The sequence below is a fragment of the Oncorhynchus clarkii genome, chromosome 12 (assembly GCF_045791955.1).
Source record: "Oncorhynchus clarkii lewisi isolate Uvic-CL-2024 chromosome 12, UVic_Ocla_1.0, whole genome shotgun sequence".
NCBI lineage: Eukaryota > Metazoa > Chordata > Actinopteri > Salmoniformes > Salmonidae > Oncorhynchus > Oncorhynchus clarkii.
Genome location: NC_092158.1, coordinates 1983057 through 2009617, shown reverse-complemented (window position 1 = coordinate 2009617; position 26561 = coordinate 1983057). Strand labels below are relative to the sequence as shown.

General features: G+C 46.0%; 2 protein-coding genes across 3 annotated transcripts in view; both read right to left on the bottom strand.

The window, feature by feature from the left end:
• Positions 1 to 4608, bottom strand: part of LOC139422647 (interleukin-11 receptor subunit alpha-like) — a 121096-nt gene extending 116488 nt beyond the window's left edge. The window contains exon 1 of one of the 2 annotated variants that reach the window (XM_071173802.1): positions 4505 to 4608. The gene's annotated coding sequence lies outside the window, so the exon portion shown is untranslated. The remainder of the gene's footprint in view (positions 1 to 4504) is intronic. The other variant, XM_071173801.1, reaches the window with a different exon arrangement.
• Positions 1 to 24686, bottom strand: part of LOC139421805 (uncharacterized) — a 69230-nt gene extending 44544 nt beyond the window's left edge. The window contains exons 1-3 of the mRNA XM_071172925.1: positions 24638 to 24686; positions 4580 to 4703; positions 1189 to 1535 (exon numbers count right to left, since the gene is read on the bottom strand). Of these exons, the coding sequence (XP_071029026.1) occupies positions 1189 to 1535; positions 4580 to 4703; positions 24638 to 24686 (520 nt within the window). The remainder of the gene's footprint in view (positions 1 to 1188; positions 1536 to 4579; positions 4704 to 24637) is intronic.
• Positions 24687 to 26561: the final 1875 nt, after the last annotated feature.

The window sequence follows — 26561 nt, the reverse complement described above, 5'->3', positions numbered from 1 at the left end:
ATGACTGAGCCATCCTCCTCTTCTGCAGACTCGAGGAATGACCGAGCCATCCTTCTCTTCAGCAGACTGGAGGAATGACCGAGCCATCCTCCTCTTCTGCAGACTGGAGATATGACCGAGCCGTCCTCCTCTTCTGCAGACTGGAGATATGACCGAGCCGTCCTCCTCTTCTGCAGACTGGAGATATGACCGAGCCATCCTTCTCTTCTGCAGACTGGAGATATGACCGAGCCATCCTCCTCTTCTGCAGACTGGAGATATGACCGAGCCATCCTCCTCTTCTGCAGACTGGAGATATGACCAAGCCATCCTCCTCTTCTGCAGACTGGAGATATGACCGAGCCATCCTCCTCTTCTGCAGACTGGAGATATGACCGAGCCGTCCTCCTCTTTACAGTATATAATTTTGTTTTCTATTTTACTCACAGAGGGTTCAAACACTATATTAATTTTTTCCACAGTGATATTAGACTTCATACCAGCTAGTGTATTTTGACAGCATCTACAATTACGATCCACACAGCGAAGGTATGCATAGTAACACTCACCACACGTTTCTCTACTTTCTCTACTTAGTAGCTTAGCAAACAAGAACCAAATACCTACAGTCGGCCTAGAGCCTGTTCTATGCTGAACCCTGTCTACTTCAATGTGATATAGGAAGACGATCCAAATCTCAGCTATTTCAAATAGACAGGCAAACACAATCTAAGCATAGTTGATATACGGTTGATTTGATGTTGACTTTTGGTCTAGTTTTTCTGAATGCCTGTATAGAGACCAGGCAATAACTCAACTCTATCATGACAGAACTCCAACGTAATACAACTCTATCATGACACAACTCTATCATGACACAACTCCAACGTAATACAACTCTATCATGACACAACATGACACAACTCCAACTTGATACCCAGGATGGGGGTACAACGGTACAATCCCAAGTAGGACCGCAAAGGTTACGCACACAGGCACTGAGGTTGTCTCTTCCCCTTTCTGTGTGTGTGTGTTTGTTGTGTATCAACATGATATCAAGAGACAACGTTTGGATGAAGTTATGACTGAACAAAGGAAATGAAAAAGACTGTGAAGAACCATGGACAGAAACACACAGCTCAGAGACACACAGCTCAGAGACACAGCTCAGAGACACACAGCTCAGAGACACACAGCTCAGAGACACACAGCTCAGAGACACCCAGCTCAGAGACACCCAGCTCAGAGACACCCAGCTCAGAGACACATAGCTCAGAGACACCCAGCTCAGAGACACACAGCTCAGAGACACACAGCTCAGAGACACCCAGCTCAGAGACACCCAGCTCAGAGACACCCCGCTCAGAGACACCCAGCTCAGCGACACACAGCTCAGCGACACCCAGCTCAGCGACACACAGCTCAGAGACACCAAGCTCAGAGACACCAAGCTCAGAGACACCCAGCTCAGAGACACACAGCTCAGAGACACACAGCTCAGAGACACACAGCTCAGAGACACACAGCTCAGAGACACACAGCTCAGAGACACACAGCTCAGAGACACACAGCTCAGAGACACACAGCTCAGAGACACATGACTCAGACACACACCACCATTCAAACGTTTGGGGTCACTTAGAAATGTCCTTGTTTTAAAAAATATCTATTTTTGGTCAATTAATATAACATCAAATTGATCAGAAATACAGTGTAGACATTTTTAATGGTAAATCTACATAGGCGTAAAGAGGCCCATTATCATCAACCGTCACTCCTGTGTTCCAATGGCAGGTCGTGTTAGATAATTGTATTTTTTACTTAACTAGGCAAGTTAGTTAAGAACAAATTCTTATTTACAATGACGGCCTACCAGGGAACAGTGGGTTAACTGCCTTGTTCAGGGGCAGAACGACAGATGTCAGCTTGGGGATTCAATCCAGCAACCTTTCGGTTACTGGCCCAACACTCTAACCACTAGGCTACCTGCCGGTTACTGGCCCAACGCTCTAACCACTAGGCTACCTGCCGGTTACTGGCCCAACACTCTAACCACTAGGCTACCTGCCGGTTACTGGCCCAACACTCTAACCACTAGGCTACCTGCCGGTTACTGGCCCAACGCTCTAACCACTAGGCTACCTGCTGGTTACTGGCCCAACACTCTAACCACTAGGCTACCTGCCGGTTACTGGCCCAACACTCTAACCACTAGGCTACCTGCTGGTTACTGGCCCAACACTCTAACCACTAGGCTACCTGCTGGTTACTGGCCCAACACTCTAACCACTAGGCTACCTGCTGGTTACTGGCCCAACACTCTAACCACTAGGCTACCTGCCGGTTACTGGCCCAACACTCTAACCACTAGGCTACCTGCCGGTTACTGGCCCAACACTCTAACCACTAGGCTACCTGCCGGTTACTGGCCCAACACTCTAACCACTAGGCTACCTGCCGGTTACTGGCCCAACGCTCTAACCACTAGGCTACCTGCTGGTTACTGGCCCAACACTCTAACCACTAGGCTACCTGCCGGTTACTGGCCCAACACTCTAACCACTAGGCTACCTGCCGGTTACTGGCCCAACACTCTAACCACTAGGCTACCTGCTGGTTACTGGCCCAACACTCTAACCACTAGGCTACCTGCTGGTTACTGGCCCAACACACTAACCACTAGGCTACCTGCTGGTTACTGGCCCAACACACTAACCACTAGGCTACCTGCTGGTTACTGGCCCAACACTCTAACCACTAGGCTACCTGCTGGTTACTGGCCCAACACTCTAACCACTAGGCTACCTGCTGGTTACTGGCCCAACACTCTAACCACTAGGCTACCTGCTGGTTACTGGCCCAACACTCTAACCACTAGGCTACCTGCTGGTTACTGGCCCAACACTCTAACCACTAGGCTACCTGCTGGTTACTGGCCCAACACTCTAACCACTAGGCTACCTGCTGGTTACTGGTCCAACACTCTAACCACTAGGCTACCTGCTGGTTACTGGTCCAACACTCTAACCACTAGGCTACCTGCTGGTTACTGGCCCAACACTCTAACCACTAGGCTACCTGCTGGTTACTGGCCCAACACTCTAACCACTAGGCTACCTGCCACTAATCCAAGTTTATAACTTTAAAAGGCTAATTGATCATTAGAAAACCCTTTTGCAATTATGTTAGCACAGCTGAAAACTGTTGTTCTGATTAAAGAAGAAATAAAACTGGCCTTTAGACTAGTTGAGTATCTGGAGCATCAGCATTTGTTGGTTCAATTACAGGCTCAAAATGGACAAAAACACTTTCTTCTGAAACTCTTCAGTCTATTCTTGTTCTGAGAAATTAAGGCTATTCCACGCGAGAAATTTCCAAGAAACTGAAGATCTCGTACAACGATGTGTACTACTCCCTTCACAGAACAGCACAAACTGCCTCCTACAACAGGACAATGACCCAAAGCACAGGTCCAAACTATGCAAGAACTATTTAGGGAAGAAGCAGTCAGCTGGTATTCTGTCTATAATGGAGTGGCCAGCACAGTCACCGGATCTCAACCCTATTGAGCTGTTGTGGGAGCAGCTTGACAGTATGGTAAGTAAGAAGTGCCCATCAAGCCAATCCAACTTGTGGGAGGAGCTTCAGGAAGCATGGGGTAAAATCTCTTCAGATTACCTCAACAAATTAACAACTAGAATGCCAAAGGTCTGCAAGGCTGTAATTGCTGCAAAATGGGTGATTCCTTTGATGAAATTACTATTTAAATTAAAAATCATTATTTATAACCTTGTCAATGTCTTGACTATATTTCCTATTCATTTTGCAACTCATGTAATGTATGTTTTCATGACCCCAAGCTTTTGAACGGTAATGCAGCTCAGAGAACCATGCAGCATTCGGACTACAGATCAACAGACTGATCTATTCTGTAAAAAGTTGCCCCACTTCTTCGGATGAAGCACATTTTTTAAAACAGGCAACTTTTTTCAACATTTTATAAATACTTATAAGAATACATAGGCATTTCTTTATAGTATTGGTTAGTGTAAAATGTGTATCTAACATATACATGTTTAAATCATTTACATTGAATCTATAAACACTTTGGCTTTGATGAAAGTTATCATAAAGTTTTTCAATTATGATAAACAACAACAATGTATTTGGAATCTCTTTTTTCAATCTTTCTTTGTAACTTTAGTTGAGTTGAAACAATACTAGCTGTTTATTGGAGCCATTTGAACAGTACTGAAACATCAATAATAGTGGATCGGCAGGAGTTTGAAACATGAGTTATTCTCGCAATCAATCAAATTAAATCTACAGACATATCTAAACATTTAACATAAGACATCTCCTGCAGTAATTGTAATAGAAAATACTGAAACTAGTATTGAGTCCTAGATAGGCTACAGAACGAAACCTTTTCCATGGTTACACTCAACGGAGTCATACCAATTCCTATTCTGTGTCTAAATGTATAACTTTCGCGAACATAGTTTTAAAAGTGAAAACAACTTACCTTCAATATCTTCAAAAGTTAAAAAGGCATTTTCGGGTGTTCGCGGTCCATGACTTCGACTATGTCGAGTTTTACTTTCCGAACTGCAGATAGTCGACTACGGGACAAATTGAGCTGTGAAACGGTGCCAGCGGTGTTCCAGACAGGATCCCATTGGAGGAGCCGGGCGTCAGTAAGGAGGAGGCCGACACGGTGTTTCCTGCAGGGGGGATTAGGGGGGCAGGTCACGGTGTTGTGTCCGTGTGTAGGCATTGGAGGAGCGGAGCAGTCAGTAAGGAGGAGGCCGAGACCGTGTTTCCTGCAGGGGATATTAGGGGGGCAGGTCACGGTGCTGTGTCCGTGTGTGGGCATTGGAGGAGCGGGGCAGTCAACATTGGTTAGATGTTTTATAAATCCTTTGTCAACGATAGGTAGATCCTACAGTAAACTTGCTGTAAATATATAGGCCTAATAACAGTACAGTATCGAACAGAATTGAATAGAAAACGTTTTAACATAGTACTAATGCACACATTCTGGACCCATAGTGCCTTCGGAAAGTATTCAGACCCATTGGTTTTTCCCACATTTTGTTAGGTTACAGCCTTCTTCTAAAAAGGATTCAATCGTTCCCCCCCCCCCCCCCCTCATCAATCTACACACAATACCCTATAATGACGAAGCAAAAACATATATATTTTTTAAATATTTGCTCATTTATAAAAAAATACAAAACTGAAATATCACAGAAGTATTCAGACCCTTTACTCGGGACTTTGTTGAAGCATCTTTGGCAGCGATTGCAGCCTCAAGTCTTCTTGGGTTTGATGCTACAAGCTTGGCACACCTGTATTTGGAGAGTTTCTCCCATTCTTCTCTGCAGATCCTCTCAAGCTCTGTCAGGTTGGATGGGGAGCGTCGCTGCACAGCTATTTTCAGGTTTCTCCAGAGATGTTCGATTGGGTTCAAGTCCTGGCTCTGGCTAGACCACTCAAGGACATTCAGAGACTTGTCCCGAAGCCACTCCTGCATTGTCTTGACTGTGTGGTTAGGGTTGTTGTCTGTCACGCCCTGATCTGTGTCACCTGTCTTTGTGATTGTTTCCACCCACCTCCAGGTGTCACCTGCTTTCCCCAGAAGTCCCTGGGTATTTATTCCTGTGTTCCCTGTTTGTCTGTGGCCAGTTCGTCTTGTTTTGTCAAGTCAACCAGCGTGTTATTCCGTGCTCCTGCTTTTTTCCTTTTCTCTGTTTTTGCTAGTCCTCCCAGTTTTGACCCCTGCCTGCCTTGTCTCTGAACCCGCCTGCCTGACCATACTGCCTGCCCTGACCTCGAGCTTGCCTGCCACTCTGTACCTCCTGGACTCTGATCTTGTTATGATCATTTTCCTGTCCACAACGATTCTCTTGCCTACCCCTTGGATTATAATAAATATCAGAGACTTGAACCATCGGCCTCCAGTGTCTGCATCTGGGTCTCGCCCTGAGCCCTTATAGTTGTCCTGTTGGAAGGTGAACCTTCGCCCCAGTCTGAGGTCCTGAGTGCTCTGGATGTTTACATCAAGGATCTCTCTGTACTTTGCTCCGTTCATCTTTGCCTCGATCCTGACTCGATCCTGACTAGTCTCCCAGTCCCTGCCACTGAAAAATTCCCTCAGCATGATCCACCACCATGCTTCACCGTAGGGATGGTGCCACGTTTCCTCCAGATGTGAAGTTCAATCTTGTTTTCATCAGACCAGAGAATCTTGTCTCTCATGGTCTGAGAGTCCTTAGGTGCCTTTTGGCAAACTCCAAGTGGGCTGTCATGTGCCTTTTACTGAGGAGTGGCTTCCGTCTAGCCACTGTACCATAAAGGCCTGATTGGTGGAATGATGCAGAGATGGTTGTCCTTCTGGAAGTTTCTCCCATCTCCACAGAAGAACTCTAGAACTCTGTCAGATATGACCATCGAGTTCTTGGTCACCTCCCTGACCAAGGCCCTTCTCCCCCGATTGCTCAGCTTGGCCGGGCGGTCAGCTCTAGGAAGAGTCTTGATGGTTCCAATCATCTTCCAATTAAGAATATTGGAGGCCACTGTGTTCTTGAGGACCTTCAACGCTGCAGAAATGTTTTTGTACCCTTCCCCCAGATCTGTGCCTTGACACAATCCAGTCTCGGAGCTCTTTGGACAATTCCTTCTACCAGACCTTCTTTGCGCTTATATGCAACTGGAAAGGCAGGTGTGTGCCTTTTCAAATAATGTCCAATCAATTGAATTTAACACCGATGGACTCCAATCAAGTTGCAGAAACATCTCAAAGATGATCATTGTAAACAGGATGCACCTGAGCTAAATTTCGAGTCTCATAGCAAAGTGTCTGAATACTTATGTAAATAAGGTGTTGCTGTCATTATGGGGTATTGCACAAAACATAAAAAAATATGAATTTTAGAATAAGGCTGTAATGTAACAAACTACTGAAAAAGTCAAGGGGTCTGAATACTTTCCGAAGGCACTGTATACCTAAGAAAAACAGACCACATACTGTAAAACTATTAGGATTATAGATTCAGTAGAACAGACCACATACTGTAAAACTATTAGGATTATAGATTCAGTAGAACAGACCACATACTGTAAAACTATTAGGATTATAGATTCAGTAGAACAGACCACATACTGTAAAAATATTAGGATTATAGATTCAGTAGAACAGACCACATACTGTAAAACCAGTAGGATTATAGAAACAGTAGAACAGACCACATACTGTAAAACTAGTAGGATCATAGAAACAGTAGAACAGACCACATACTGTAAAACTAGTAGGATCATAGATTCAGTAGAACAGACCACATACTGTAAAACTATTAGGATTATAGATTCAGTAGAACAGACCACATACTGTAAAACTATTAGGATTATAGATTCTGTAGAACAGACCACATACTGTAAAACTATTAGGATTATAGATTCAGTAGAACAGACCACATACTGTAAAACCAGTAGGATTATAGAAACAGTAGAACAGACCACATACTGTAAAACTAGTAGGATCATAGAAACAGTAGAACAGACCACATACTGTAAAACTAGTAGGATCATAGATTCAGTAGAACAGACCACATACTGTAAAACTATTAGGATTATAGATACAGATACAGTAGAACAGACCACATACTGTAAAACCAGTAGGATTATAGATTCAGTAGAACAGACCACATACTGTAAAACCAGTAGGATTATAGATACAGTAGAACAGACCACATACTGTAAAACTATTAGGATTATAGATACAGATACAGTAGAACAGACCACATACTGTAAAACTATTAGGATTATAGATACAGATACAGTAGAACAGACCACATACTGTAAAACCAGTAGGATTATAGATTCAGTAGAACAGACCACATACTGTAAAACTATTAGGATTATAGATACAGATACAGTAGAACAGACCACATACTGTAAAACCAGTAGGATTATAGATCCAGTAGAACAGACCACATACTGTAAAACCAGTAGGATTATAGATTCAGTAGAACAGACCACATACTGTAAAACTAGTAGGATTATAGATTCAGTAGAACAGACCACATACTGTAAAACCAGTAGGATTATAGATTCAGTAGAACAGACCACATACTGTAAAACCAGCAGGATTATAGATTCAGATACAGTAGAACAGACCACATACTGTAAAACCAGTAGGATTATAGATCCAGTAGAACAGACCACATACTGTAAAACCAGTAGGATTATAGATTCAGTAGAACAGACCACATACTGTAAAACCAGTAGGATTATAGATACAGTAGAACAGACCACATACTGTAAAACTAGTAGGATTATAGATCCAGTAGAACAGACCACATACTGTAAAACCAGTAGGATTATAGATACAGTAGAACAGACCACATACTGTAAAACCAGTAGGATTATAGATCCAGTAGAACAGACCACATACTGTAAAACCAGTAGGATTATAGATACAGTAGAACAGACCACATACTGTAAAACCAGTAGGATTATAGATCCAGTAGAACATACCACATACTGTAAAACTAGTAGGATTATAGATACAGATACAGTAGAACAGACCACATACTGTAAAACTATTAGGATTATAGATACAGATACAGTAGAACAACCTTGGTTCTCTAAGGAACTATCAGAAGTCATTCTGATGAGAAACCACACCTGGGCCAAAACGTAGAAAAACTGACTCTAATAATGTTTGGCAATTTTTCAGACATCCTAGAAACCAATGTACTATCTCAATTAAAGCTAAATCAAGGTAGTTTTTTTTATCCTACTCTGCAGGCGATTCATCTCAATTTGGAAAACAGTAAATTTAACTGTGGTAATTCCTCTCCTTTCCAGCCTTAGCAAGTTCTGTAAGATGTTGCTATCATTTCTGAGAAAAAAGTGTCAGGACCCGGTTACGAACCCGGGTCTCCAGTGTGAGAAACAGTCACTTAGCAAACTGAGCCACTAATAGTCAGCAGAACCCAGAAGATGAGGCAGAACCCAGAAGATGAGGCAGAACCCAGAAGATGAGGCAGAACCCAGAAGATGAGGCAGAACCCAGAAGATGAGGCAGAACCCAGAAGATGAGGCAGAACCCAGAAGATGAGGCAGAACCCAGAAGATGAGGCAGAACCCAGAAGATGAGGCAGAACCCAGAAGATGAGGCAGGCACAGCAGTACTTGAGATGGTGTTTTAATGAAGAAAAAAGGAAAGATCTTCAGGCAAAAATATAAATCCACAACATCAAAAGTAATACCAAGAGAAAAAGGTCATCCTCCAAGTCAAAAGGTAAATCCACAAGGTGGTAGGTACAGCAGGGAAAAAAGCCTCAAAAGATCATCAAAAATAAATAAACGAGAACAAAAACATAGTACCACAAGAGAGTCCAACTGGAGTAACAAATGTCCACAGCATCGCTGGGGCTGGGTGCCAACATTCAAACACAGAGCAAAGAACTGAGGAAAACTAAGGGTTTAAATACATTCAAGGGAAACGAGGCACAGGTGCAAATAATAACTGGAGACAAGGGAAAACAAAAGAGTCAAAAAGCACAATCTAGTGGCCAAAACTGGAACAATCCTGGCCAAATCCTGACAAAAAGGAGATAAGTGATGCTTTTAATCAGCTGGTTATGGCTTTTTATTTGAAATAAATGGTGGTATAATTGATTCTGGTCAGTCAGTCGACTGATCCTCCATCTAGCAAACTCTAGTTGGCTTGATGGAAAATCTGTCAACTACTAGTGAATTTTTGTTTTCATGTAAACAATGTTGAACTTGGTCTACAAGCATTTCACGACATTTCACAACGCACATTAATATCTGCTAACCATGTGTATTTGACAAATAGAAACGTGATTTGATGTTAGAAATCCACTTGTTAGCTTTGCTTGATCCTTTCTTACTACAGTGTGGTGCTACCCTGATTCAAGAATCACACATATTTTAAGGCTGACAATTATCTCTGGTGCCATCCCTAGGGTCTGGAAGAAGACCCATATACTCCCTCTGGTGCCATCCCTAGGGTCCGGAGAAGACCCATATACTCCCTCTAGTGTCATTCCTAGGGTCTGGAGAAGACCCATATACTCCCTCTGGTGCCATCACTAGGGTCTGGAGAAGACCCATATACTCCCTCTGGTGCCATCCCTAGGGTCTGGAAGAAGACCCATATACACACTCTGGTGCCATCCTTAGGGTCTGGAAGAAGACCCATATACTCCCTCTGGTGCCATCCCTAAGTTCTGGAAGAAGACCCATATACTCCCTCTGGTGCCATCCCTAGGGTCTAGAGAAGACCCATATACTCCCTCTGGTGCCATCCCTAGGGTCTGGAGAAGACCCATATACTCCCTCTGGTGTTACATTAACCACTTGGGATGGGGACCTCTATGCTGAGGATTGGGATGGGACCTCTATGTTGAGGATTGGGATGGGACCTCTATGCTGAGGATTGGGATGGGGACCTCTATGTTGAGGATTGGGATGGGACCTCTATGCTGAGGGATGGAATGGGACCTCTATGTTGAGGGCTGGGATGGAACCTCTAAGTTGAGGATTGGGATGGGGACCTCTATGCTGAGGATTGGGATGGGACCTCTATGTTGAGGGATGGGGACCTCTATGCTGAGGGATGGGATGGGACCTCTATGCTGAGGACTGGGATGGGGACCTCAATGTTGAGGGATGGGGACCTCTATGCTGAGGGATGGGATGGGACCTCTATGCTGAGGATTGGGATGGGACCTCTATGCTGAGGATTGGGATAGGGACCTCTATGCTGAGGATTGGGATAGGGACCTCTATGGGATGGGGACCTCTATGCTGAGGATTAGGATGGGGACCTCTATGCTGAGGATTGGGATGGGGACCTCTATGGGATGGGGATCTATATGGGATGGGACCTCTATGCTGAGGGAATGAGGACCTCTATGCTGAGGATTGGGATGGGACCTCTATGCTGACGGATGGGATGGTACCTCTATGCTGAGGGATTGGGACCTCTATGTTGAAGATTGGGATGGGGACCTCTATGTTGAGGATTGGGATGGGACCTCTATGTTGAGGATTGGGATGGGACCTCTATGTTAAGGATTGGGATGGGACCTCTATGCTGAGGGATGGGATGGGACCTCTATGTTGAGGATTGGGATGGGACCTCTATGTTGAGGATTCGGATGGGACCTCTATGGGATGGGACCTCTATGTTGAGGATTGGGATGGGACCTCTATGCTGAGGATTGGGATGGGGACCTCTATGGGATGGGGACCTCTATGGGATGGGGACCTCTATGGGATAGGGACCTCTATGCTGAGGATTGGGATGGGACCTCTATGGGATGGGGACCTCTATGGGATGGGGACCTCTATGCTGAGGATTGGGATGGGACCTCTATGATGAGGGATGGGGACCTCTATGTTGAGGATTGGGATGGGACCTCTATGCTGAGGGATGGGACCTCTATGCTGAGGGATGGGATGGGACCTCTATGTTGAGGATTGGGATGGGACATCTATGGGATGGGGACCTCTATGGGATAGGGACCTCTTTGCTGAGGATTGGGATGGGACCTCTATGTTGAGGACTGGGATGGGACCTCTATGCCGAGGGATGGGACCTCTATGTTGAGGATTGGGATGGGACCTCTATGGGATGGGACCTCTATGCTGAGGATTGGGATGGGGACCTCAATGCTGAGGATTGGGATAGGGACCTCTATGGGATGGGGACCTCTATGGGATGGGGACCTCTATGCTGAGTATTAGGATGGGACCTCTATGCTGAGGATTGGGATGGGGACCTCTATGGGATGGGGACCTCTATGCTGAGGATTGGGATGGGGACCTCTATGGGATGGGGACCTATATGGGATCGAACCTCTATGCTGAGGGATGGGGACCTCTATGCTGAGGATTGGGATGGGGCCTCTGTGCTGAGGGATTGGGATGGGAACCTCTATGTTGAGGATTGGGATGGAACCTCTATGTTGAGGTTTGGGATGGGACCTCTATGTTAAGGATTGGGATGGGACCTCTATGCTGAGGGATGGGATGGGACCTCTATGCTGAGGGATGGGATGGGACCTCTATGCTGAGGATTGGGATGGGGACCTCTATGGGATGGGGACCTCTATGTTGAGGATTGGGATGGGACCTCTATGCTGAGGGATGTGGACCTCTATGTTGAGGATTGGTATGGGACCTCTTTGCTGAGGATTGGGATGGGGACCTCTATGGGATGGGACCTCTATGGGATGGGACCTCTATGCTGAGGATTGGGATGGGACCTCTATGGGATGGGGACCGCTATGGGATTGGGACCTCTATGGGATGGGGACCTCTATGCTGAGGATTGGGATGGGACCTCTATGCTGAGGATTGGGATGGGACCTCTATTCTGAGGGATGGGACCTCTATGTTGAGGATTGGGATGGGACCTCTATGGGATGGGACCTCTATGGGATGGGACCTCTATGGGATGGGGACCTCTATGATGAGGATTGGGATGGGACCTCTATGGGATGGGGACATCTATGCTGAGGATTGGGATGGGACCTCTATGCTGAGGATTGGGATGGGACCTCTATGTTGAGGATTGGGATAGGGACCTCTATGGGATGTGGACCTCTATGGGATGGGGACCTCTATGCTGAGGATTGGGATGGGACCTATGCTGAGGGATGTGACCTCTATGCTAAGGACTGGGATGGGAGCTCTATGTTTAGGATAGGTTTGTTTCTCTGGAGTTGGTTTATTTTTGTATTTGTATTATGTTGTGGTGTAGATGAAGGACTTCCTTGTAAAAGACAATGGGACTCTGCTATGATAAAAGTTATAATATGTTGTTGTAGGAGGCCTAGTTGAGTCCAGGGTTTCAGCAACGGAGTCCCAAATGGTACCCTATGCCCTATATAGACGCCCACAGGGCTCTAGTCAAAAGTTGTGCACTATAGCGGGAAAAGGGTATACGCTATAATTTGGGCCCTAGTCAACATTGTTTGTAACTCCTGAGATCTGCTGCTGAGAGGTTTCCTGTACTGTGCTGAGTTGGCTGTTTCACTCAGAGATGACATAAGGTTTCTCCTGGAACAGAAGGTGTTCAAACTTCGTGTGTATTTACCTTTTGAACAAAAGCAGTGAGAAGAGACCGCCTCCTGCCAGTCAGTCTACTGTGAGAAGAGACTGTCTCCTGCCAGTCAGTCTACCATTCAGTCTACTGTGAGTAGAGACTGTCTCCTGCCAGTCAGTCTACCATTCAGTCTACTGTGAGTAGAGACCGCCTCCTGCCAGTCAGTCTACTGGGAGAAGAGACTGTCTCCTACCAGTCAGACTACTGTGAGTAGAGACTGTCTCCTGCCAGTCAGTCTACTGTGAGTAGAGACTGTCTCCTGCCAGTCAGTCTACTGGGAGAAGAGACTGTCTCCTACCAGTCAGTCTACTGGGAGAAGAGACTGTCTCCTACCAGTCAGTCTACTGGGAGAAGAGACTGTCTCCTGCCAGTCAGTCTACTGTGAGTAGAGACTGTCTCCTGCCAGTCAGTCTACTGTGAGTAGAGACTGTCTCCTGCCAGTCAGTCTACTGTGAGTAGAGACTGTCTCCTGCCAGTCAGTCTACTGGGAGAAGAGATTGTCTTCTGCCAGTCAGTCTACTGGGAGAAGAGACTGTCTCCTGCCAGTCAGTCTACCATTCAGTCTACTGTGAGTAGAGACTGCCTCCTGCCAGTCAGTCTTCTGTGAGAAGAGACTGTCTCCTGCCAGTCAGTCTACTGTGAGAAGAGACTGTCTCCTGCCAGTCAGTCTACTGTGAGAAGAGACTGTCTCCTACCAGTCAGTCTACTGTGAGTAGAGACTGTCTCCTGCCAGTCAGTCTACTGTGAGAAGAGACTGTCTCCTGCCAGTCAGTCTACCAGTCAGTCTACTGTGAAAAGAGACTGCCTTCCGACAGTATCTGGTCAAAGTTTACTAAGGGTTGGTAACAGGCTGATTGGTTGGCTATTTGAGCCAGTAAATGGGGCTTTACTATTCTTGGGTAGAGGAATGACTCTAGCTTCCCTCCAGGCCTGAGGGCACACACTCTCTAGTAGGTTTAAATAGAAGATGTGGCAATATAATCCACTATTATCATCAGTAATTTTCTATCTAGATTCTATATTGTCAGACCCCGGTGTTTTGTCATTGTTGATAGACATCAATCACAACTATGTACAACTGCAGCGATCGGTTAGCTGCTCAGATAGCAGATGTTTAAAGTTGGTGAGGGAGATAAAAGTCTCCAACTTCAACGATTTTTGCAATTCGTTCCAGTCACAGGCAGCAGAGAACTGGAACGAAAGGTGGCCAAATGAGGTGTTGGCTTTAGGGATGATCAGTGAGATACACCTGCTGGAGCGCGTGCTACGTGTGGGTGTTGCCATCGTGACCAGTGAACTGAGATAAGGCGGAGCTTTACCTAGCATGGACTTGTAGATGACCTGGAGCCAGTGGGTCTGGCGACGAATATGTAGCGAGGGCCAGCTGACTAGAACATACAGGTCGCAGTGGTGGGTGGTATAAGGTGCTTTAGTAACAAAGCGGATGGCACTGTGATAAACTGCATCCAGTTTGCTGAGTAGAGTATTGGAAGCGATTTTGTAGATGACATCGCCGAAGTCGAGGATCGGTAGGATAGTCAGTTTTACTAGGGTAAGTTTGGCGGCGTGAGTGAAGGAGGCTTTCTTGCGAAATAGAAAACCGATTCTAGATTTGATTTTGGATTGGAGATGTTTGATATGAGTCTGGAAGGAGAGCTTACAGTCTAGCCAGACACCTAGGTACTTATAGATGTCCACATATTCTAGGTCGGAACCATCCAGGGTGGTGATGCTAGTCGGGCGTGCGGGTGCAGGCAGCAAACGGTTGAAAAGCATGCATTTGGTTTTACTAGCGTTTAAGAGCAGTTGGAGGCCACGGAAGGAGTGCTGAATGGCATTGAAGCTCGTTTGGAGGTTAGATAGCACAGTGTCCAAGGAAGGGCCAGAAGAATACAGAATGGTGTCATCTGCTTAGAGGTGGATCAGGGAATCGCCCGCAGCAAGAGCAACATCATTAATATATACAGAGAAAAGAGTCGGCCCGAGAATTGAACCCTGTGGCACCCCCATAGAGAATGCCAGAGGACTGGACAACATGCCCTCCGATTTGACACACTGAACTCTGTCTACAAAGTACTTGGAGAACCAGGCGAGGCAGTCATTAGAAAAACCGAGGCTACTGAGTCTGCCGATAAGAATATGGTGATTGACAGAGTCGATTGCCTTGGCCAGGTCGATGAAGACGGCTGCACAGTACTGTCTTTTATCGATGGCGGTTATGATATCGTTTAGTACCTTTAGCGTGGCCATCTGATTCAATTAATGAAGGAGCCAAATTGGCTTTTTTCACCAAAACTTCATTTAATTAAGGTGCTCTAAAGCTTTTTACTCTCATTCTTCAAATCATTTATTTTTGTTTCATAGTTTCTTTGTCTTTTTATTCTTACGTTTGCCAATCGATTGGGCAGCCAGACTTATTTGCAATACCTTTTGCATCATCCCTCTCAACCATATAATTTTTAAATTACTCATCAATCCAAGAGGATTTAACAGTTTTTACAGTAATTTTCTTAATGGGTGCGTGTTTATTAGTAACTGGAATAAGTCGTTTCATAAATGTGTGAAGTGCAGTGTCTGGTTGCTCTTCATTACACAGACCAGCAAATATTATTTACTTCAACAACATAGGAATCACTACAAAACTTCCAGTATGACCTCTTATACACTATATTAGGCCCAACCTTTGGAACTGTGGTTTCCAAAATATGGCTCCTATATTGTGATCACTACATCTGATGGATCTGGATACTGCTTTCAAGCAGATTTTTTTCAGCATTAGTAAAGATGTGATCAATACATGTTGATGATTTCATTCCTGTGCTGTTTGTAACTACCCTGGTAGGTTGACTGATAACCTGAACCAGGTTGTGTCACGTTCTGACCTTAGTTCGTTTGTTATGTCTTTGTTTTAGTATGGTCAGGGCGTGAGTTGGGTGGGTTGTCTATGATTTGCTATTTCTATGTTTGGCCTGGTATGGTTCTCAATCAGAGGCAGCTGTCTATCGTTATCCCTGATTGAGAACCATATTTAGGTAGCCGGTTTTCTATTGTGTTCCTCCTCTTCTCCTTTAAATGATGACCGTTACAGAATCACCCAACACCAAAGGACCAAGCAGCGTGGTAACAGGCAGTAGCAGCAGCGATCTCAGGACTCCTGGACATGGGAGGAGATCCTGGACGGCAAAGGACCCTGTGCACAGAGAGGCAGCCCCAAAAATGTATTGGGGGGAGGCACACGGGGAGTGTGGCGAAGTCAAGTAGGAGACCTGTGGCAATTCCCCGTGCTTACCGTGGAGAGAGAGGGACCGGGCAGGCACCGTGTTATGCCACGAGGCGCACAATGTCCCCGGTGCGCAGGCATAGCCCGGTGCGGTACATAGCAGTGCCTCGTATCGGCCGGGCTAGGTTGGGCATCGAGCCAGGTGCCATGAAGCCTGCTTAGCGCATCTGGTCTCCAGTGTGTCTCCTCGGGCCGGGGTACATGGCACCAGCCCTACGCATGGTGTCCCCGGTTCGCCAGCACAGCCCAGTGCGGGCTAATCCACCTCGCCGCGCTGGCCTGGCAACGGTGAGCATTCAGCCAGGTAGGGTTGGGCAGGCTCGGTGCTCGAGACCTCCAGTGCGCCTTCACGGTCCTGTCTATCCTGTGCCACCTCCACGCACCAGCCCTCCGGTGGCAGCCCCCCGCACCAGGCTGTCTCTCCGTCTCCTCCCTACAGGTGATCCCGCCTGTCCAGCGCTGCCAGAGCCTTCCTCCTGCCCAGTGCCGCCAGAGTCGCCCGTCTGTCCGGCGCCGCCAGAGTCGCCCGTCAGTCAGGAGCCGCCAGAGCCGCCCGTCAGTCAGGAGCCGCCCGTCAGTCAGGAGCCGCCAGAGCCGCTTGTCAGCCATGAGCCGCCAGAGGCGTCCGTCAGCCATGAGCCGCCAGAGTTGCCCGCCTGTCCGGTGCTGCCGGAATCTCCCGTTCTTCCGAACTGTCAGAACTGTTTTCGGTCGTTTCTCTTTGTTATTTTGTTATTTCCTTGTTCATTTAATAAATATGGACACATACCAAGCTGCACCTTGGTCCTCTCTTTCTCCTTCATACGACGACCGTTACAGGATCCAGGCACTGGTTACAGTTTGAAGCTTTTTCTTGAGTGGGCAGCTTGATGAAAGCCAGTCAATATTTAAATCACCCAGAAAAAATATTTCTCTATTGACATCACATACATTGTCAAGCATTTCACACATGTTATCCAGATACTAACAGTTAGCACTTGTTGGTCTATAGGGCTTTAGGTGAGGTAGATAACCCTGTAGCCATATTCTTTCAAAAGTATTTAACATGAGATTGTCTCTAAGCTTTACAGGAATGTGGTTCAGAATATAGACTGCAACAACGCCCCTGTTGGCATTTCTGTCTTTTTGGCAGATGTCATAACCATGTATTGCTACCACTGTATCATCAAAGGTATTATCTAAGTTAGTTTCAGAAATAGTCAGAATATGAATGTCATCTGTTACTAGCAAGTTATTGACTTCATGGACCTTGTTTCTCAGGCTACATATGTTAATATGGACTATTTCTAGCACTTTTCTGGGATGCTTGATTGTTTTTAATGCTTTACTGGGAAGCTTAGCAGAGGTAGACATGCTCAGGTTATTGTATTTGTTGTGAATGCTTTACTGGGAAGCTTAGCAGAGGTAGACATGCTCAGGTTATTGTATTTGTTGTGAATGCTTTACTGGGAAGCTTAGCAGAGGTAGACATGCTCAGGTTATTGTATTTGTTGTGAATGCTTTACTGGGAAGCTTAGCAGAGGTAGACATGCTCAGGTTATTGTATTTGTTGTGAATGCTTTACTGGGAAGCTTAGCAGAGGTAGACATGCTCAGGTTATTGTATTTGTTGTGAATGCTTTACTGGGAAGCTTAGCAGAGGTAGACATGCTCAGGTTATTGTATTTGTTGTGAATGCTTTACTGGGAAGCTTAGCAGAGGTAGACATGCTCAGGTTATTGTATTTGTTGTGAATGCTTTACTGGGAAGCTTAGCAGAGGTAGACATGCTCAGGTTATTGTATTTGTTGTGAATGCTTTACTGGGAAGCTTAGCAGAGGTAGACATGCTCAGGTTATTGTATTTGTTGTGAATGCTTTACTGGGAAGCTTAGCAGAGGTAGACATGCTCAGGTTATTGTATTTGTTGTGAATGCTTTACTGGGAAGCTTAGCAGAGGTAGACATGCTCAGGTTATTGTATTTGTTGTGAATGCTTTACTGGGAAGCTTAGCAGAGGTAGACATGCTCAGGTTATTGTATTTGTTGTGAATGCTTTACTGGGAAGCTTAGCAGAGGTAGACATGCTCAGGTTATTGTATTTGTTGTGAATGCTTTACTGGGAAGCTTAGCAGAGGTAGACATGCTCAGGTTATTGTATTTGTTGTGAATGCTTTACTGGGAAGCTTAGCAGAGGTAGACATGCTCAGGTTATTGTATTTGTTGTGAATGCTTTACTGGGAAGCTTAGCAGAGGTAGACATGCTCAGGTTATTGTATTTGTTGTGAATGCTTTACTGGGAAGCTTAGCAGAGGTAGACATGCTCAGGTTATTGTATTTGTTGTGAATGCTTTACTGGGAAGCTTAGCAGAGGTAGACATGCTCAGGTTATTGTATTTGTTGTGAATGCTTTACTGGGAAGCTTAGCAGAGGTAGACATGCTCAGGTTATTGTATTTGTTGTGAATGCTTTACTGGGAAGCTTAGCAGAGGTAGACATGCTCAGGTTATTGTATTTGTTGTGAATGCTTTACTGGGAAGCTTAGCAGAGGTAGACATGCTCAGGTTATTGTATTTGTTGTGAATGCTTTACTGGGAAGCTTAGCAGAGGTAGACATGCTCAGGTTATTGTATTTGTTGTGAATGCTTTACTGGGAAGCTTAGCAGAGGTAGACATGCTCAGGTTATTGTATTTGTTGTGAATGCTTTACTGGGAAGCTTAGCAGAGGTAGACATGCTCAGGTTATTGTATTTGTTGTGAATGCTTTACTGGGAAGCTTAGCAGAGGTAGACATGCTCAGGTTATTGTATTTGTTGTGAATGCTTTACTGGGAGACTTTAATGTATTAAAAATCACAACATTTAGGCCAACGTTTGTACCACAACTTAAGTTAAATAAATAACTCTAAATTAAGCATATAGGAGTACCTGTTTCTTTGTTAAATGCTCAACACAGAATAGCAGAAACAGACACCTCACAAGTCCTTAACTGGCAGCTTCATTAAATAGTACCCACAAAACACCAGTCTCAATGTCAACAGTGAAGAGATGACTCTAGGATAATGGCTGATTAAGTTCGAATAACAGACTGGAAGCTTCAAAAGGAGGGTGTGCTTGGAATCATTGCTCTGCACGAAATGGGCTTCACAGGCAAGGATATTGCTGCAAGTAAGATTGCACCTAAATCAACTATTTATCGGATCATTAAGTACTTCAATTGTGTTGAAGAAGGCTTCAGGGCGCCCAAGAACGTCCAGCAAGTGCCAGGACCGTCTCCTAAAGTTGATTCAGCTGCGGGATCAGGGCACCACCAGCACAGAGCTTGCTCAGGAATGGCAGCAGGCAGGTGTGAGTGCATCTGCATGCACAGTGTGGAGAAGACTTTTGGAGGATGTCCTGGTGTCAAGCAGGGCAGCAAAGAAGCCACTTCTCTCCAGGAAAAACATCAGGGAAAGACTGATATCCTGCAAAAGGTACAGGGATTGGACTGCTGAGGACTGGGGTAAAGTCCTTTTCTCTGATTAATCCCCTTTCCGATTGTTTTGGGGCATCTTGAAAAAAGCTTGTCCCGAGAAGACAAGGTGAGCGCTACCATCAGTCCTGTGTCATGCCAACAGTAGGATGGGGATGGGAGCTCTATGCTGCCAACAGGGATGGGAGCTCTATGCTGAGGGATTGGGATGGGAACCTCTATGTTGAGGATTGGGATGGAACCTCTATGTTGAGGTTTGGGATGGGACCTCTATGTTAAGGATTGGGATGGGACCTCTATGCTGAGGGATGGGATGGGACCTCTATGCTGAGGGATGGGATGGGACCTCTATGCTGAGGATTGGGATGGGGACCTCTATGGGATGGGGACCTCTATGTTGAGGATTGGGATGGGACCTCTATGCTGAGGGATGTGGACCTCTATGTTGAGGATTGGTATGGGACCTCTTTGCTGAGGATTGGGATGGGGACCTCTATGGGATGGGACCTCTATGGGATGGGACCTCTATGCTGAGGATTGGGATGGGACCTCTATGGGATGGGGACCGCTATGGGATGGGGACCTCTATGGGATGGGGACCTCTATGCTGAGGATTGGGATGGGACCTCTATGCTGAGGATTGGGATGGGACCTCTATTCTGAGGGATGGGACCTCTATGTTGAGGATTGGGATGGGACCTCTATGGGATGGGACCTCTATGGGATGGGACCTCTATGGGATGGGGACCTCTATGATGAGGATTGGGATGGGACCTCTATGGGATGGGGACCTCTATGCTGAGGATTGGGATGGGACCTCTATGCTGAGGATTGGGATGGGACCTCTATGTTGAGGATTGGGATAGGGACCTCTATGGGATGTGGACCTCTATGGGATGGGGACCTCTATGCTGAGGATTGGGATGGGACCTATGCTGAGGGATGTGACCTCTATGCTAAGGACTGGGATGGGAGCTCTATGTTTAGGATAGGTTTGTTTCTCTGGAGTTGGTTTATTTTTGTATTTGTATTATGTTGTGGTGTAGATGAAGGACTTCCTTGTAAAAGACAATGGGACTCTGCTATGATAAAAGTTATAATATGTTGTTGTAGGAGGCCTAGTTGAGTCCAGGGTTTCAGCAACGGAGTCCCAAATGGTACCCTATGCCCTATATAGACGCCCACAGGGCTCTAGTCAAAAGTTGTGCACTATAGCGGGAAAAGGGTATACGCTATAATTTGGGCCCTAGTCAACATTGTTTGTAACTCCTGAGATCTGCTGCTGAGAGGTTTCCTGTACTGTGCTGAGTTGGCTGTTTCACTCAGAGATGACATAAGGTTTCTCCTGGAACAGAAGGTGTTCAAACTTCGTGTGTATTTACCTTTTGAACAAAAGCAGTGAGAAGAGACCGCCTCCTGCCAGTCAGTCTACTGGGAGAAGAGACTGTCTCCTGCCAGTCAGTCTACCATTCAGTCTACTGTGAGTAGAGACTGTCTCCTGCCAGTCAGTCTACCATTCAGTCTACTGTGAGTAGAGACCGCCTCCTGCCAGTCAGTCTACTGGGAGAAGAGACTGTCTCCTACCAGTCAGACTACTGTGAGTAGAGACTGTCTCCTGCCAGTCAGTCTACTGTGAGTAGAGACTGTCTCCTGCCAGTCAGTCTACTGGGAGAAGAGACTGTCTCCTACCAGTCAGTCTACTGGGAGAAGAGACTGTCTCCTACCAGTCAGTCTACTGGGAGAAGAGACTGTCTCCTGCCAGTCAGTCTACTGTGAGTAGAGACTATCTCCTGCCAGTCAGTCTACTGGGAGAAGAGACTGTCTCCTACCAGTCAGACTACTGTGAGAAGAGACTGTCTCCTGCCAGTCAGTCTACTGTGAGTAGAGACTGTCTCCTGCCAGTCAGTCTACTGTGAGTAGAGACTGTCTCCTGCCAGTCAGTCTACTGTGAGTAGAGACTGTCTCCTGCCAGTCAGTCTACTGGGAGAAGAGATTGTCTTCTGCCAGTCAGTCTACTGGGAGAAGAGACTGTCTCCTGCCAGTCAGTCTACCATTCAGTCTACTGTGAGTAGAGACTGCCTCCTGCCAGTCAGTCTTCTGTGAGAAGAGACTGTCTCCTGCCAGTCAGTCTACTGTGAGAAGAGACTGTCTCCTGCCAGTCAGACTACTGTGAGAAGAGACTGTCTCCTACCAGTCAGTCTACTGTGAGTAGAGACTGTCTCCTGCCAGTCAGTCTACTGTGAGAAGAGACTGTCTCCTGCCAGTCAGTCTACCAGTCAGTCTACTGTGAAAAGAGACTGCCTTCCGACAGTATCTGGTCAAAGTTTACTAAGGGTTGGTAACAGGCTGATTGGTTGGCTATTTGAGCCAGTAAATGGGGCTTTACTATTCTTGGGTAGAGGAATGACTCTAGCTTCCCTCCAGGCCTGAGGGCACACACTCTCTAGTAGGTTTAAATAGAAGATGTGGCAATATAATCCACTATTATCCTCAGTAATTTTCTATCTAGATTCTATATTGTCAGACCCCGGTGTTTTGTCATTGTTGATAGACATCAATCACAACTATGTACAACTGCAGCGATCGGTTAGCTGCTCAGATAGCAGATGTTTAAAGTTGGTGAGGGAGATAAAAGTCTCCAACTTCAACGATTTTTGCAATTCGTTCCAGTCACAGGCAGCAGAGAACTGGAACGAAAGGTGGCCAAATGAGGTGTTGGCTTTAGGGATGATCAGTGAGATACACCTGCTGGAGCGCGTGCTACGTGTGGGTGTTGCCATCGTGACCAGTGAACTGAGATAAGGCGGAGCTTTACCTAGCATGGACTTGTAGATGACCTGGAGCCAGTGGGTCTGGCGACGAATATGTAGCGAGGGCCAGCTGACTAGAACATACAGGTCGCAGTGGTGGGTGGTATAAGGTGCTTTAGTAACAAAGCGGATGGCACTGTGATAAACTGCATCCAGTTTGCTGAGTAGAGTATTGGAAGCGATTTTGTAGATGACATCGCCGAAGTCGAGGATCGGTAGGATAGTCAGTTTTACTAGGGTAAGTTTGGCGGCGTGAGTGAAGGAGGCTTTCTTGCGAAATAGAAAACCGATTCTAGATTTGATTTTGGATTGGAGATGTTTGATATGAGTCTGGAAGGAGAGCTTACAGTCTAGCCAGACACCTAGGTACTTATAGATGTCCACATATTCTAGGTCGGAACCATCCAGGGTGGTGATGCTAGTCGGGCGTGCGGGTGCAGGCAGCAAACGGTTGAAAAGCATGCATTTGGTTTTACTAGCGTTTAAGAGTATTTGGGGGCCACAGAAGGAGTGTTGTATGGCATTGAAGCTCATTTGGAGGTTAGATAGCACAGTGTCCAAGGAAGGGCCAGAAGAATACAGAATGGTGTCATCTGCTTAGAGGTGGATCAGGGAATCGCCCGCAGCAAGAGCAACATCATTAATATATACAGAGAAAAGAGTCGGCCCGAGAATTGAACCCTGTGGCACCCCCATAGAGAATGCCAGAGGACTGGACAACATGCCCTCCGATTTGACACACTGAACTCTGTCTACAAAGTACTTGGAGAACCAGGCGAGGCAGTCATTAGAAAAACCGAGGCTACTGAGTCTGCCGATAAGAATATGGTGATTGACAGAGTCGAAAACCTTGGCCAGGTCGATGAAGACGGCTGCACAGTACTGTCTTTTATCGATGGCGGTTATGATATCGTTTAGTACCTTTAGCGTGGCCATCTGATTCAATTAATGAAGGAGCCAAATTGGCTTTTTTCACCAAAACTTCATTTAATTAAGGTGCTCTAAAGCTTTTTACTCTCATTCTTCAAATCATTTATTTTTGTTTCATAGTTTCTTTGTCTTTTTATTCTTACGTTTGCCAATCGATTGGGCAGCCAGACTTATTTGCAATACCTTTTGCATCATCCCTCTCAACCATATAATTTTTAAATTACTCATCAATCCAAGAGGATTTAACAGTTTTTACAGTAATTTTCTTAATGGGTGCGTGTTTATTAGTAACTGGAATAAGTCGTTTCATAAATGTGTGAAGTGCAGTGTCTGGTTGTTCTTCATTACACAGACCAGCAAATATTATTTACTTCAACAACATAGGAATCACTACAAAACTTCCAGTATGACCTCTTATACACTATATTAGGCCCAACCTTTGGAACTGTGGTTTCCAAAATATGGCTTCTATATTGTGATCACTACATCTGATGGATCTGGATACTGCTTTCAAGCAGATTTTTTTCAGCATTAGTAAAGATGTGATCAATACATGTTGATGATTTCATTCCTGTGCTGTTTGTAACTACCCTGGTAGGTTGACTGATAACCTGAACCAGGTTGTGTCACGTTCTGACCTTAGTTCGTTTGTTATGTCTTTGTTTTAGTATGGTCAGGGCGTGAGTTGGGTGGGTTGTCTATGATTTGCTATTTCTATGTTTGGCCTGGTATGGTTCTCAATCAGAGGCAGCTGTCTATCGTTATCCCTGATTGAGAACCATATTTAGGTAGCCGGTTTTCTATTGTGCTCCTCCTCTTCTCCTTCAAATGATGACCGTTACAGAATCACCCAACACCAAAGGACCAAGCAGCGTGGTAACAGGCAGTAGCAGCAGCGATCTCAGGACTCCTGGACATGGGAGGAGATCCTGGACGGCAAAGGACCCTGTGCACAGAGAGGCAGCCCCAAAAATGTATTCGGGGGAGGCACACGGGGAGTGTGGCGAAGTCAAGTAGGAGACCTGTGGCAATTCCCCGTGCTTACCGTGGCGCACAATGTCCCCGGTGCGCAGGCATAGCCCGGTGCGGTACATAGCAGTGCCTCGTATCGGCCGGGCTAGGTTGGGCATCGAGCCAGGTGCCATGAAGCCTGCTTAGCGCATCTGGTCTCCAGTGTGTCTCCTCGGGCCGGGGTACATGGCACCAGCCCTACGCATGGTGTCCCCGGTTCGCCAGCACAGCCCAGTGCGGGCTAATCCACCTCGCCGCGCTGGCCTGGCAACGGTGAGCATTCAGCCAGGTAGGGTTGGGCAGGCTCGGTGCTCGAGACCTCCAGTGCGCCTTCACGGTCCTGTCTATCCTGTGCCACCTCCACGCACCAGCCCTCCGGTGGCAGCCCCCCGCACCAGGCTGTCTCTCCGTCTCCTCCCTACAGGTGATCCCGCCTGTCCAGCGCTGCCAGAGCCTTCCTCCTGCCCAGTGCCGCCAGAGTCGCCCGTCTGTCCGGCGCCGCCAGAGTCGCCCGTCAGTCAGGAGCCGCCAGAGCCGCCCGTCAGTCAGGAGCCGCCCGTCAGTCAGGAGCCGCCAGAGCCGCTTGTCAGCCATTAGCCGCCAGAGGCGTCCGTCAGCCATGAGCCGCCAGAGTTGCCCGCCTGTCCGGTGCTGCCGGAATCTCCCGTTCTTCCGAACTGTCAGAACTGTTTTCGGTCGTTTCTCTTTGTTAGTTTGTTATTTCCGTGTTCATTTAATAAATATGGACACATACCAAGCTGCACCTTGGTCCTCTCTTTCTCCTTCATACGACAACCGTTACAGGTTGCAGCTTGATGAAAGCCAGTCAATATTTAAATCACCCAGAAAAAATATTTCTCTATTGACATCACATACATTGTCAAGCATTTCACACATGTTATCCAGATACTAACAGTTAGCACTTGTTGGTCTATAGGGCTTTAGGTGAGGTAGATAACCCTGTAGCCATATTCTTTCAAAAGTATTTAACATGAGATTGTCTCTAAGCTTTACAGGAATGTGGTTCAGAATATAGACTGCAACAACGCCCCTGTTGGCATTTCTGTCTTTTTGGCAGATGTCATAACCATGTATTGCTACCACTGTATCATCAAAGGTATTATCTAAGTTAGTTTCAGAAATAGTCAGAATATGAATGTCATCTGTTACTAGCAAGTTATTGACTTCATGGACCTTGTTTCTCAGGCTACATATGTTAATATGGACTATTTCTAGCACTTTTCTGGGATGCTTGATTGTTTTTAATGCTTTACTGGGAAGCTTAGCAGAGGTAGACATGCTCAGGTTATTGTATTTGTTGTGAATGCTTTACTGGGAAGCTTAGCAGAGGTAGACATGCTCAGGTTATTGTATTTGTTGTGAATGCTTTACTGGGAAGCTTAGCAGAGGTAGACATGCTCAGGTTATTGTATTTGTTGTGAATGCTTTACTGGGAAGCTTAGCAGAGGTAGACATGCTCAGGTTATTGTATTTGTTGTGAATGCTTTACTGGGAAGCTTAGCAGAGGTAGACATGCTCAGGTTATTGTATTTGTTGTGAATGCTTTACTGGGAAGCTTAGCAGAGGTAGACATGCTCAGGTTATTGTATTTGTTGTGAATGCTTTACTGGGAAGCTTAGCAGAGGTAGACATGCTCAGGTTATTGTATTTGTTGTGAATGCTTTACTGGGAAGCTTAGCAGAGGTAGACATGCTCAGGTTATTGTATTTGTTGTGAATGCTTTACTGGGAAGCTTAGCAGAGGTAGACATGCTCAGGTTATTGTATTTGTTGTGAATGCTTTACTGGGAAGCTTAGCAGAGGTAGACATGCTCAGGTTATTGTATTTGTTGTGAATGCTTTACTGGGAAGCTTAGCAGAGGTAGACATGCTCAGGTTATTGTATTTGTTGTGAATGCTTTACTGGGAAGCTTAGCAGAGGTAGACATGCTCAGGTTA